The sequence below is a fragment of the Oryctolagus cuniculus genome, chromosome 7, assembly GCF_051225735.1.
Source record: "Oryctolagus cuniculus isolate XC-2025 breed Fujian yellow rabbit chromosome 7, ASM5122573v1, whole genome shotgun sequence".
NCBI lineage: Eukaryota > Metazoa > Chordata > Mammalia > Lagomorpha > Leporidae > Oryctolagus > Oryctolagus cuniculus.
The window spans coordinates 132,954,010-132,967,685 of record NC_142873.1 but is presented as its reverse complement, the minus strand read 5'-3'; the positions used below and the strand labels follow the sequence as shown (position 1 = coordinate 132,967,685).

At 43.6% G+C, this 13,676-nt stretch overlaps 1 protein-coding gene across 17 annotated transcripts in view; it reads left to right on the top strand.

Annotated features, from left to right (window-relative positions):
• The window catches only part of NFYC (nuclear transcription factor Y subunit gamma), an 84,815-nt gene that overhangs the window by 51,851 nt on the left and 19,288 nt on the right, over positions 1–13,676 (top strand). For 11 of the 17 annotated variants that reach the window (XM_089300899.1, XM_070078681.1, XM_089300901.1 and 8 more), the window contains 2 exons: positions 7,784–7,855; positions 9,973–10,086. In XM_089300899.1, coding sequence (XP_089157025.1) covers positions 7,784–7,855; positions 9,973–10,086 — 186 coding nt within the window. Of the gene's footprint in view, positions 1–7,764; positions 7,856–9,972; positions 10,087–13,676 lie in introns of all 17 variants that reach the window. The other 6 variants (XM_070078682.1, XM_070078684.2, XM_089300904.1 and 3 more) reach the window with 3 other exon arrangements.

Below are 13,676 nucleotides of genomic sequence, written 5' to 3'. Positions count from 1 at the left end.
AGGTGCCAGCACTGCAGACGGCAGCCTCACCTGCTGAGACACAGCACTAGCTTCTCATCTTTTCATCTTTGGCTGTCACTGTTACAAGTTCTGTAACTGTCCAAAAATCCCAGGGTGCATTCAGCTGAGATTAAAGTTGGTTAACAACTGTACCGATGGAGGCCAGTCCTGTGGCGTAGCAGGTAATAGCCGCTGGCTGCAGTGCTGGCATCCCATTTGGGCACCGGTTTGAGACCCGGCTACTCCACTTCCAATCTAGCTCTCTGCTATGGCCTGGGAAAGCAGTAGAAGATAGTCCAATCTTGGACCCCTGCACCCGCGTGGGAGACCTGAAAGAAGTTCCTGGCTCCTGGCTTCCGATCGGCTCAGCTCCAGCCATTGCAGCCATCTGGGGAGTGAACCAGCAGATGGAAGACCTCTCTCTGTCTCTGTCTCTCTCTCTGCCTCTGCCTCTAAATAAATAAATAAAAACCATACCAGGATGATTATGCACCAGGGTGATTTTGTGAAATACAAGTTTTCGAAAATGTGTCTTGAGAGGGACCAGTCTTCTGCAGTGGGTCAAGCCACCACTTTTGACACCATCATACCATATCACAGATTAGGGTACTGGCTCATGTCCCAGCTACTCTGCTTCTGATCCAGCCTCCCAGTTAATGCACCTGGGAAGGCAGCAGAAGACAGCCCAAGTACTTGGGCCCCTGCCACCTATGTAGGAGACCAGGATGAGTTTTTGGCTCCTGGCTTTGGCCTGGCCCAGACTTGGCTGTTGCAGCCATTTGAGGAATGAGCCAGTGGAGGGAAGATTTCTCCCCTTTTTGTGTCTTTCCCTCTGTGTTACTCTGCCTTTAAGTAAGTAAATTGTTTTTAAAAATGCTTATTAATGAACTATTAATTTCAAACGTTTTTCATACTAAAATAAGCTCATCTTTTAATTCCATTTTTCCACAAATTTTTTAAAGTACCTTGTATCCAGCAGAGCTCTGAAAACAAATATAATAGGCATCCTGGCATTGAAGTTTTTCTTTTTTTTTTAAAGATTTATTTATTTATTTGAAAGAGTTACACAGAGAGAGGAGAGGCAGAGAGAAAGAGAGGTCTTCCATCTACTGGTTCACTCCCCAGATGGCTGCACTGGCTGGAGCTGAGCTGATCCAAAGCCAGGAGCCAGGAGCTTCTTCTGGGTCTCCCACCCGGGTGCAGGGGTCCAAAAACTTGGGCCATCTTCTACTGCTTTCCCAGGCCATAGAAGAGAGCTGGATCAGAAATGGAGCCACTGGGTCTCAAACCGGCAACCTTATGGGATGCTGGCACTTCAGGCGGCAGCTTTACCCACTGAGCCACAGCACCATCTGCCTCCCCCATCCCTCACGTGTGCACGTGCTTTGAGTTTTATCCCTCTGGACCTCTTTGAAAGTGGGGAAGAGAAAGCTAACTGTCTTTTAGAGGTTTGAGAAGCAGGCAGTAACTATTCTGAATCTTGAAAAACCTAATTCTTCCCTAACTTATTCCCTACACCTTGATCAGCCATGAATTAGCTGTAATTTAGTACCTAAGTCACTTTCTTTTAATCGGCAGTTTCATCTTTTCATTCCTCAGTGCCTCCAGATTGAGGGATGACATTTCTAACATTACGGTCAAATCAGATGACCATTTAAACAAGAACTTGGTGGTGAAGGTTGGTGGACTGTTAACTAAACAGGTCCTGTGCTGGGTGAGCCCCTCCTTAGAACAGTGATCTCAAACTTTGCTGTCTGCCTGGACCACATGTGGGAGGATCTTGTTAAAATACCAGCATTGTGGCACAGGGAGTTAAGCCTTTGCTTGCAACACCAGCATCCCATATCAGAGGACCAGTTTGCCTCTGGCTTCTCTGCTTCTGATTTAGCTCCCTGCTAATGTGCCTGGGAAGGCATTGGAAGATGATCCAACTCCTTGGGCCCCTGTCACTCATGTGGAAGACCTGGATGGAATTCCTGGCTTCCAGCTTTGGCCTGGTGTACTCCTGACCATTGCATCCATTTGGGGAGTGAACCAGTGAATGGAATCTCTTTCTCTCGGTATGTCTCTGTTGATCTGCCTAATCTTTATAAAAATGAAGCGAAATTTTTTAAAATGAAATACTGGTGTTGAAGATTTAGTAGGTTTGGCATGGAGCAGGAGACTGAATTTTTTTTAGTTCCTGGGTGATTTGTTGCTGGTATAAGGACCTCACTTTCCATAGCAAGGTTAAAGCAGTAGTCCTTAATCCTCATGGTGGGTCATGGTCACTACGGGACTGTACTCCCTGGGGTTCCTCGCTTAGTTGGTCTGTGGAAGAGCCTAAGAATCTTGTTTTTCAAAAGCTTTCCAGGTGGTTTTTTTTTTTTTTTTTTTTTTTTTTTTTTTTTTTTTTTGACAGGCAGAGTGGACAGTGAGAGAGACAGAGAGAGAAAGGTCTTCCTTTGCCGTTGGTTCACCCTCCAATGGCCGCCGCTGCAGCCGGCACCCCGCGCTGATCCGATGGCAGGAGCCAGGATCCAGGTGCTTTTCCTGGTCTCCCATGGGGTGCAGGGCCCAAGCACCTGGGCCATCCTCCACTGCACTCCCTGGCCATAGCAGAGAGCTGGCCTTGAAGAGGGGCAACCGGGACAGAATCCGGCGCCCCGACCGGGACTAGAACCCGGTGTGCCGGCGCCGCAAGGTGGAGGATTAGCCTATTGAGCCACGGCGCCGGCCTCCAGGTGTTTTTAACATGCAGCCAGCTGCTGAGAATCATTGTTTTCAGGAGAATTAAAATCTTTAGTTTGCCGGAGTGCCTGACTGGATAGGCCTGGAAAAGATATTTTAACATTATTTGAAACTCTAGATGTTTTTCAGTGTAACCTAAGACCCATTGACTTTTTTTTGTATCTAAACTCTCACTGAATGAATTCAAAATTTCTTGGAAGTTGGCAGTTTTAGATGGCAGCATTTTAAATGTAGTTCTTTGGTTGTGGTCAGGAGCATGAGGCTATTTTGAGAGAGAATTTGCTCTTCTGTCTTACTGCTATCACTCCCAAAAGTAAGAAAAAAGTCAGTATGTGTCAGTTGTTCTTCCACTTGAATCAGCAGCAGGAGAAAGAGTCAATGTTACCCACATCAGTTGCATGGTTGCCAGTGACCTGGGGAGCAAGGAATCGATATCCAACTTAGTGGGCCTCGGAAACTGGGCTACTCTCGGAGGTGATGAGCTCCACACATATCTCAAGATCTGTTTTTCACACACTAACCCTTGAGATCTCAGTTTGGGGATCATGAAAAAGTAATTGTTCACAAAAGAAAAAGTTTGATTTAGAGGGTTTGTTTTATTTAGTTATTTATTTGCTGTTACATAATTTTTTAATTTTAAGGAATAAGATTCTAAAGCAAAAACATTATTAATAAAATCACAGGTCTACCTCAAGTATTTTAAAATATCTTCTGTAATATTCCACTCAGAATGAAGTTAGGGGGTTTAAAGCAGAGCTTTTTGTAAGTTTCTGCCTCATTTTAGAGTTCTACAAGGTTGAGTTTCTTTCTCCTTCACCCTTTGTTCTTGCTTTTGATTAAAGAATAGTCTTGTAGAACTAATAATTTTTTGCTTTACCCTTTCAGTATGGGGAAGGAATTTTTTTTTTTTTTATCAACTTTGGACTTTGGTTAAGTAATCATGGAGCAATCTTGTAGAAATTATAGGAAACAACCAAACCAGATGAGAGAACAGTTGCAAGAGAGCTCAATCTGTGGTCATAATCTTGTACTGTGTATCATCTTGGGAGGCCTTCCAAAGGAATTATCCCTAACATTCTCTTTGGCATTTCTGTGTAGCATCATCATCTTATGTGATATCCCACACAAGAAGGAAGAAGTGATTGATTTCTATGATTAAACTTTCCTCTAAATCCCCTCAGGGTCTGGCCCCAATCCAGCATCCTGTTTCCTGCTGCTCCCATTTGCATTCAGGCCATGCGTCTAAAATTTCAGTAGACCATACAGTTTTTGTGTGTGTGTCTGTGCTGTTTCTCTATCAGAATAATCTTTTCTTACTTTTTTAAGGTTTATTTTATTTATTTGAAGGGTACAGTTACAGAGAGAAAGAGAGAGAGAGAGAGAGAAAGGTCTTCCATCCACTGATTCACTCCCCAAATGGCCACAATAGCCGAAACTGGGTCAGGCTAAAGCTAGGAGCCGCATTCAGGTCTCCCAAGTAGGTACAGGGGCCTAAGCACTTGGCCCATCTTCCACTACTTTCCCAGGCACATTAACAGGAAGCTAGATCAGATGTGGAGCAGCCAGGACTAGAACCAGTGCTCAAATGGGATGCCAGTGTTGTAGGCAGCATCTTAACCTATGACATCATGACACTGGCCCCCTGTTTTCATTCTTTTTCTTTCTTCTTTTTTTTTTTTTTTTTTAAGGTTTATTTTATTTGAAAGAGTTACAGAGAGAGGTAGAGACAGAGAGAGGTCTTCCATCCGCTGGTTCACTCCCCAGATGGCCACAACGGCCAGGGCTGTGCCAATCCAAAGCCAGGAGCCAGGAGCTTCTTCCGGATCTCCCACGTGGGCGCAAGGGCCCAAGGACTTGGGTCATCCTCTACTGCTTTCCCAGGCCACAGCAGAGAGCCGAGTTGGAAGTGGAACAGCCAGAACTCGAACCAGCGCCCATATGCGATGCTGGTGCTTCAGGCCAGGGCTTTAAGCCACTGCACCACAGCACCAGCACTTACACTTTTTCAACAGATTTCTCAGCATCCCTTAGAGTTCTGATATCCTCCTTTCTGTGAACATTTCCCTCTCTCCGACCCCATACTGTTTGCACTGATTTCCTTCTTTGTGTCACCTGTAGGGTTTCACATCCTTCCCTCTAGTATAGGCTAGAGACTGTAATGTTGTGTTTTGTTTCATTTTGTTTTTTTGTTTGTTTATTTTTTTCTTCTAAGGTATATTTATTTAATGGGGCAGGCACTGTGGTGTAGTAGGTTAAGCATCTGCTCATTTAGGTGCCGGCATCCTGTTTGGGCACTGGTTTGAGTCCTGGCTGCTCTACCTCTGATCCAACTCCCTGCTGATGGTCTGAGAATGCAGTGGAAGATGGCTCAAGTGCTTGGGCCCCTGCACCAGAATGGGGGACCTGGAAGAAACTTCTGGCTCCTGGCTTTGGATCGGCACAGCTCTGGCCATTGCAGCCATTTGGATAATGAACCAGCATATGGAAGACTTCTCTGTCCCTCCCTCTCTTTGTCTGTAATTCTGCCTCTCAAGTAAATAAATAAATCTTTAAAAAAGAAAAAAAAAAAGGTATTTATTTGAAACGCAAGAGAGAAAGGAAGAGAGAGAGAGAGAGAGAGAGAGATCTTCCATCTATTGTTTTACTCCCCAAATGGCCACAACAGCCATGCTGAGTCAGCCTGAAACTAGGAGCCTGTAACTCCATCTGGGTTTCCCAATTGGGAGGCAAGTTTCTGAGCCATCATTTGCTGCTTCCCAGATGCATTTGCAGGGTGCTGGATCAGAAGTGGAGCTGCTGAGACTTGAACCAGGCACTCTAGTATAGAACATGAATGTTCCAAGCCATGGCTTAATCCAGTGCAGCACAATACCTCCCCGACTGTAATGTTTTTATGTGACTGTCTCTGACAAACTACAGCACCTATTTGCATCTTTTATTTATTTATTTTTTAAAGGCAGAGCAACAGAGAGGGAGGAAGAGAGAGAGAGAGAGAGATGTTCATCTGCCAGGTCACTCCCCAAATGACTATAATAGCTAGGTCTGGGCCAGGCTGAAACCTAGAGCCAGGAACCCCCATCCTGGCCTCCTGCATGGGTGGCAGGGGCCCAGGTACTTGGGCCATCTTCCTCTGCTTTCCCAGGAGTATTACTAGAGAACTGGGACTAAAGCAGAGCTGCTGGGACTTGAACCAGCACTCCGATAATGGGATACTGGCATTGCAGGTGGCTGTTTAATATGTTGTGCCACAACTCTGGCCCTAGATTTGCATCTTCTGCATAGTAGAAGGTATCATACATTCACTATTAATTGCATTTCATGAATAAAGTAAATGAAAGGGGAACAGAAAAATAAGACTAGAAAAACATGTCCTGCCTCCTTAAGGTGATATTTTAATGAACTAGATTAGTGTGCCTTTGTCACTCTAGGGTTTTAGTAGAGGCTCATAGAAAATCTTGATACCCATTTTGGAAAAGGAAAACATTAAAAATTGGTATTTGGGGGATAGTGCTGTGTCATAGCAGGTTAAGCCACTACCTGCATGCCATACAGACACTGGTTCGAGTCCTGCCTGCTCCTCTTCTGATCCAGCTCCCTGTGAATGCTCCTGGGAAAGCAGCAGAGGATGGCCCAAGTACTGGGGCCTCTGCAGTCAGGTTGGAAACCTGGAAGAAGCTCCTGGTTCCTGGCTTTGGATGGGCCCAGTTCCAGCCATTGCGGCCATTTGAGGAGTGAACCAGCAGCTAGAAGCTCTCTCTCTCTGTAACTCTGCCTTTCAAATAAATAAATAAATCTTTATTAAAAAAAAAGATGAAAAATTAGTGTTTGAAGTTTGTAGAGCTGAGTGGAAGCGAGCCTCTGGTTGAATTTGTATGGAAAAATCGGATGTGTGGTATATACTGACCCCAGCTTGTTCTTCCCTCTGGAATATTAGATGGATTCTGGGAAGACTGGTGATGTTTTTCCAAAATGCATTATTTGACATACATTTGAGGTTTTCTTTTGGTCTGGTGGAAAAGTTTACTTACCCTTGTTAATTACATCAAATCTCAAATAATAGCTGCTACCCCTTCCATAATGTGATGGTAGAGGTTCCCAGGTGAGCGTGTGGCGTTGGGTGAGTCATGTCTTGGCCACTCAGCAGAATCAGACTGTTGACCCCCTAGTCACGGGAGAGCTCTTGCTGATTGTAGTCTTTGTCTTTGTGCCTTTCCCTTCTCTGCAATTCAGAATTGATTTTTGTTTCTAGAATTGCATCCATTACTGGGCATGTGTTTAAATACCATTCGTTTCAAAATACAACAGAAAGGTCTTATGTCACACATAATTGAGTAGTAAAGATCATAAAAGCCCTTCCCTAAATCCCATCCAGAGTGAAGTTTCATGTTTCCCCCCACACCAGTCTTATTTGTTACGAAAAAATAGCAAGACGGGTCCTAAAAGGCAGCTGGGAACTTCACCCTCACATTTTTCCCCAAACCTTTGCACCCCGCCCTGAAGCACGTTTTGGAGACAAGGTCTCTGCAGCTGTAGTGTGAAAGGAGCTGCTCCCCGCTTCCTGTTGTCATGCTTGTGCAGAGGTCACGAATGGCCAGCTCACACTAGCTGAAGAGAACCGTGGGTCACTGCGGTCAGGAGCTTGCTGCCCTTTCCCCTTCTAGCCTCTGAGGAGAACAAAGAGCTGGCAGTTGAGAGGAATGCTTCTGGGGCAGAAATCTCGTTTTAATCTGCGTACTGCAGACTGGTAAGCTTTCTGAGAAGTGGTGAAGATTTATAGTGTGCTGCTGTACAGCGCTGAGCCACAGAACCTGATCGTGTTGGGGCTACCTTTCATGAGGGCTCTGAGAGAGGCCGGCCTGAGTTTTCCCTGAAACCCTTTCTGTAATCGTTTGAACTTCTCTATGGGTTAGGTAAAGAAGAATTCTGTGCTAGAGCTCGCGTTTTCCTTATTTTATCCATTCCTCCTCCCCTGCTGAAAGGAAGGTCTAAACCAACCAGTGTTCTGTGCTCTGGACTGTCCCACCATTTATGTAGCTCTTGTTGCTTGTTTCAGAAAGATTTCCGAGTGCAGGAACTCCCACTGGCTCGTATTAAGAAGATTATGAAGCTGGATGAAGATGTGAAGGTGAATTCACATTGATTTTTATTTTACATATTCAAGTTGGAATGATGAGTAGGGTATTGTTCATTTTTCTAGAGCACAAAGTTTAATTAAATGAGAAGTAAGATGCTGTTATTGTCTGTTGCTTTTTTATTTGGTTCTTGTCTGAAATTAAAAGAGCTGAAATTGAATGCTTTTTATTTATTATATGGTGCTTATCTGAAAATTAAGGATGTCCTGATTTTTTCCAACTGTTGAAAAGATGCTGAGTGTTTTTTAAAGCAGATGCTATCGCCCAGTTCTTTTCAGTATGTGTAGACACATGTCATCAAGTCAACAGGGCAGTGCAGCTAACTGCAGTCTCTAGTTGATCAGAGAGCTCCAGGAAGGTTCTGATAAAGGTATTGCACCTGTTGTAACCTTTTGGTTTGTGAATGTTTTACATGAGTGAATTATACTTGTGAAAGGGTTTGCTTGAGGTTGACCATTTCTGCTTTCCTAGAAGTCCACCTCCTGTTAAGATTCTCAGAGAAAGAACAGCTCTGTCTCTTTGCCACTTAGAATTGATAATTGCTTATGTTTGTACAGGAAGCTAACAGTTCATAGCAATTTTCCCTCCCTCTGCCTCACAGTAACCTTGTGAAATTTGATAGGATAAGAATTAGTTCCATTTTATAGTCATGGAAATAGACACAAAAAGGTTAAGTGACTCACTTAGTATTAGAACCAAGATCCCAGTTCTCAACTCCTGCTTCCTCTTTTTTTTTTTTTTTTTTATTTTAAGATTTATGTTATTTATTTGAAAGACAGAGTTACAAAGAGAGGTAGAGACAGAGAAAGAGGTCTTCCATCTGCTGGCTTACTCCCCAGATGGCCGCAACGGCCGGAGCTGCACCAATCCAAAGCCAGGAGCCAGGAGCTTCCTCCGTGTCTCCCACACATGTGCAGGGGCCCAAGGACTTGGGCCATCTTCCACTGCTTTCCCAGGCCATAGAAGAGAGCTGGATCAGAAGAGGAGCAGCCGGGACTAGAACCAGTGCCCATATAGGATGCCAGCACTGCAGGCCAAGGCTTTAACCGTCTGCACCACAGTGCCGGCCCCAGTTCCTGTTTCCTTAACTGTGGAGCACTTCCTGTGGTTCTGTCTTGCACAGTCCACTTCACCAAGGGTTTACAGCTTTGTTTTAACCTTTTCATTTTTAAAAAATATATTTAATATATTTGAAAGGCAGAGAAAGACAAATATACTATCCAGATAGAGAGAGACCTACTGAAAGAGCTCCCATCCACTGATTCACCCCCTCAAATGCCTTCACTAGCCAGGGCTTAACCAAATTGAAGCCAAGAGCAAGGAACTCACTCCTGGTCTCCCTCCTGGGTGGTAGGGACCCAACTACTTGAGCCGTCACCTGCTGCCTCCCAGAATGCACATTAGTATGAATTGGGAGCAGAGCTAGGACTCAAACCCAGCTACTCTGATGATGGGATGCAGGCATCCCAAGTAGTTTCTTCACCACTAAGCCAAATGCCCATCCTGAGCTTGAACTTTAAAGTCAGGCATATTGAGACAGCTTATGTTGCTTAAACACATACTATATGTAAGGCTTATGTTGGGCACATCTCATTTGATTCTCACAGTAACTCTGGGAGGTTATTATTCTTTTTCAGTATATAAGAAGCCAAGCCTATAAAGATGAGAAGACTTGAAATTTTACATCAAGCTCATTACTTTCCCCTCATTGTCTCTTCTTCAGTTAGAACCTAACCCATGTCATTTACTGGCTCTGTGGCCCTAGGCAAGTCCCTTCACTCCTCCCATACCTAGTGTTTCTGAAAGGCTATTCTGAAAGTAAGAAAACACCTTGCACAGCCTGGCATATGATAGGTGCTAAGTAAGTAAGCATTCTTTCTCCCTCTTCTCTCCCAGTTCTCCTTGTTACTAATTTTGTCCCTACTCATGGATTTATTTTACCTTGGAATCTCTTGAGGCTACCACCTCTCTCTCTCTCTCTCTCTCTCTCTCTTTTTTTTTTTTTTTTTTTTTTTGATGTGGTCCCATGGCAGGCCATGAGGCAAGAGACAAAATGCCTGGTTTGAATGACTTGCTGGTGATTGACAGGGAGGGCCTGCATCTGTTACAGATGATCAGTGCAGAAGCCCCTGTGCTCTTTGCCAAGGCAGCCCAAATCTTTATCACGGAGTTGACTCTTCGAGCCTGGATCCACACGGAGGACAACAAGCGCCGGACTCTACAGGTAATAACCGCAGGCTCACATGGAGAAAATGGGCTGCCTTTGCTTGCTTCTCTTGCATGGCTCTGAGCAAAGATTGTTCTTTTTTTAACCTCTGTCTGTGTAATTGACATCCTCCTCCACTGCTGGGAGGCAGCCTGACTTTATAGCCATGGTGATAAAGTTTCCCCACCAAGCATCTTAATTTCCCGGTCTCTCATGGCTTTCACAGCTCAGTGACTGAACTGTTCACTTCGTGAACCCTAGCTGTAAACATAGGCTTAAATGATAGAGTATTCTCTGTTTCCAGATGTGAACAGCCTTCAGAGACTCAGAAGGGGCAATGCCAAGAAGACAGCAGTCTCATTAACTTCATTAGCCTTTCTGTTTCTTGCCTGCCTTTCTGGGAATGCTTTCTCTTTTTTCTGTTTTAACCCAGCATGTTTTATGCAGAGCCCTTGGTGACTGGCTTGAGAAGTCCTCCCTTCAGCAGCCAGGCCTTAGCTCTTGGAAAAGTTTCCTACATATGAGAGAAGGGATGTCATAGGTACAAAACAGTGACAGTATTTTAACAAGAAAGTAAATTAGTTTATCTTATTTCCTTTACCTGCAAAATTGAAAATATGAGTTTATTACTTGATACTGTAAATAATTATTGAACACCACAGTGTGCCAAGTACTGTTCCAGGCTCAGGGGATTAAAAATACACAAAAGAGACGAAAGTCCATACCTCTGGGGAGCCTGTATTCTAATGGAGCTAGACTTTATAGCATATGCTTTACTGTTGAAAGTTTTAGAGCAACAACAACAACAATATTGGTGCTGATGTCATGGTGCAGTGGGTTAAGCAGCTGCCTGCAACACCAACCATGTGGGCACTGGTTCAAGTCCCAGCTGCTCCACTTCCCATCCAGCATCTTGCCAATGCACCTGGGAAAACTGGAAGATGGCCCAAGTACTTGGGCCCTGCCACCCATGTGGTAGTCCCAGATGGAGTTCCCGGCTCCTGACTTCAACCTGGCCCAGTGCCAGCCATTTTGGCCATTTGGGGAGTAAACCGGAGGTTGGTGTGCTCACTCACTCTCTGGCTTCGCGCCCCCCCCCCCCCCCCCGTAACTCTGCCTTTCAAAATACTTGAATAAATCTTTAAAATAATAATAGTTACAGAAATTTAATGCGTGGGTATGCATGCTAAAGTGTTAAACATCCTACTTTGAAGTAAGTCTGGGGATCTAGAGCCATCTAACTAAAGCTACCTTCAAGATTAGTTCAGATTAAAATATAAAATGGACAAGGCACTTAAACAGCTCTTCAAAAAAGCAGATATCCAAATGACCAGTAAGTACGTGAAAAGATGTGCAGTATCGTTAGTCATCTGGTCAGTACAAATTATGGTCACAATGACATACTAGTTTATATCCATTAGATGGCTGAAATAAAAAGGCTGTTGATAATACCAAGTGTTGATGAGGAAGTGGGTTGTCTGAAACTTACATATTGCTGGTCAGAATATAAAGTGGATGATCGCTTTGAAAAACTATCTGGCATTTTCTAATAAACATATTCCTTTTTTTTTTTTTTTAAGTTTTATTTGTTTATTTGAAAGAGTTACACAGAAAGAGGAGTGGCAGAAAGAGCGCACGCGCTCTTCCATTCGCTGGTTCGCTCCCCAAATGGCCACAATGGCCGGAACTGCACCAATCCAAACCAGGAGACAGGAGCTTTCTTCTGGGTCTCCCACATGTGTGCAGGGGCCCAAGGACTTGGGTCATCTTGTACTGCTTTCCCAGGCCATTGCAGAGAGCTGGACCGGAAGTGGAGCAGCTGGGTCTCAGACTGGCTCCCATATGGGATGCTGACACTTCAAGCCAGGGCATTAACCCACTGTGCTACAGCGCTGGCCCCTAAACATATTCCTAATTTGTGTCCCAGTGCAGCCGTTCTTCTAGGTGTGCACCCAAAAGAAACATGGACGTTTTTGTATAAAAATATTAAGCTTATGTATAGTAGCTAAGGTTCATATTAAGCTATGTATAGTAGCTAAAAAACTGGAAGCAACCCAGTATCCATCCAACTCAATATAGTAATAAGCAAATTCTGATATATTCATGAAGTAGATTACTACTCAGGAATAAATAGAAACAAGTGATTGTTTCATATACTATGGATGAATCTCAAAGATATGTTAAATAAATGAAACCAGAGGGGAAAATATGTAATGCTTGATACTGTATACTGGCTGTATACTATATACTGTATACCTGTGGTGATGGAAATCAGAGTTGTGCTTGTCTCATATAAGGGGGTAAGGGAGTTGAGTATTGACTAGAAAGAATTAGAAGGGAACTCCCTATATTCTTATGTGGATGTTACACACCTGGGTGCATGTATTTATCAAAATCTATCAAACTATGTACTTAAGATTTGTATATTTTGGGGCCAGCACTGTGGCCCAGTGGGTTAATGCCCTGGCCTGAAGCGCTGGCATCCCATATGGGTGCCGGTTCGAAACCCAGCCACTCCACTTCTGGTCCAGCTCTCTGCTATGGCCTGGGAAAGCAGTAGAGGATGGCCCAAGTCCTTGGACCCCTGCACCCACGTTGGAGACCAGGAAGAAGCTCCTGGCTCCTGGCTTCGGATTGGCACAGCTCCAGCCATTGTGGCCATCTGGGGAGTGAACAATCGGATGGAAGACCTCTCTCTCTCTTCCTCTCCTCTCTCTGTGTAACTCTGATTTTCAAGTAAATAAATAAATCTTAAAAAAATACTTAAAAGATTTGTGTATTTTACTGAAGACGAGTATTAACTTGATAAAACATAAGCAATAAAGACAAAATAAAAATTTTAGATCAGTTTATCTGTTTCTGAAATACTCTAGAACATTTTGGTTTATGTTTGGAGATGACGATTGTCTTCTTTTTTCCTCTTTCATTTAGATAGCTTGAGTAGGTGACATCATCAGGAATGTGACACCATATTGTACTCATCTTAAATGAGCCCTGGCAGTCTTAACATGCTCTGCTTTGGTTGGGAGGGTTGGCAAGAAAGGTGGATTAGAGGTTTGCATTTCAGTGGCTTGGGGCCAACACAGATACAAGGAAAGGAAAAAGCAGAAAATTTCCATTCTCTCCTGTTTGACAAGTCACCTTCTCTTAAAGTGTGGTATACAGAGGTTGCTAGAATTTCTGTTACTCCCCCCCACACACATTGGATTATGAAAATTTCAACTATAAGCAGACTTTATAGTGAGCATCTTATATTTAACCACCCAGATTCTACCATTAGCATTGACTATACTCGTTTTGTCTCCATATCTGCCTGTTGCTTTACCCATCCATCAAGTCATCTGTTTTTAAGTACATTTTGGATTCTGTCATTCACTAGGAGTCATTTTTTTTCCTGCCTTTTTCTTTAAAATTTTCAATAAAGTACACAAATCTTAAGTATATTATGTTGGTTTTTAATTTAAAAGATCTTTTTCATTTTATTATCCAAAGAAAGGGAGTGTCATACGTGTAGAGAAAACTTCATCAGAGCAGACCTTATTTTTGGTATCATTAGTGAGTTGACTCCTTTGTCCTCTCCACATCCCTGCTTCTATTCTAGTAACTTC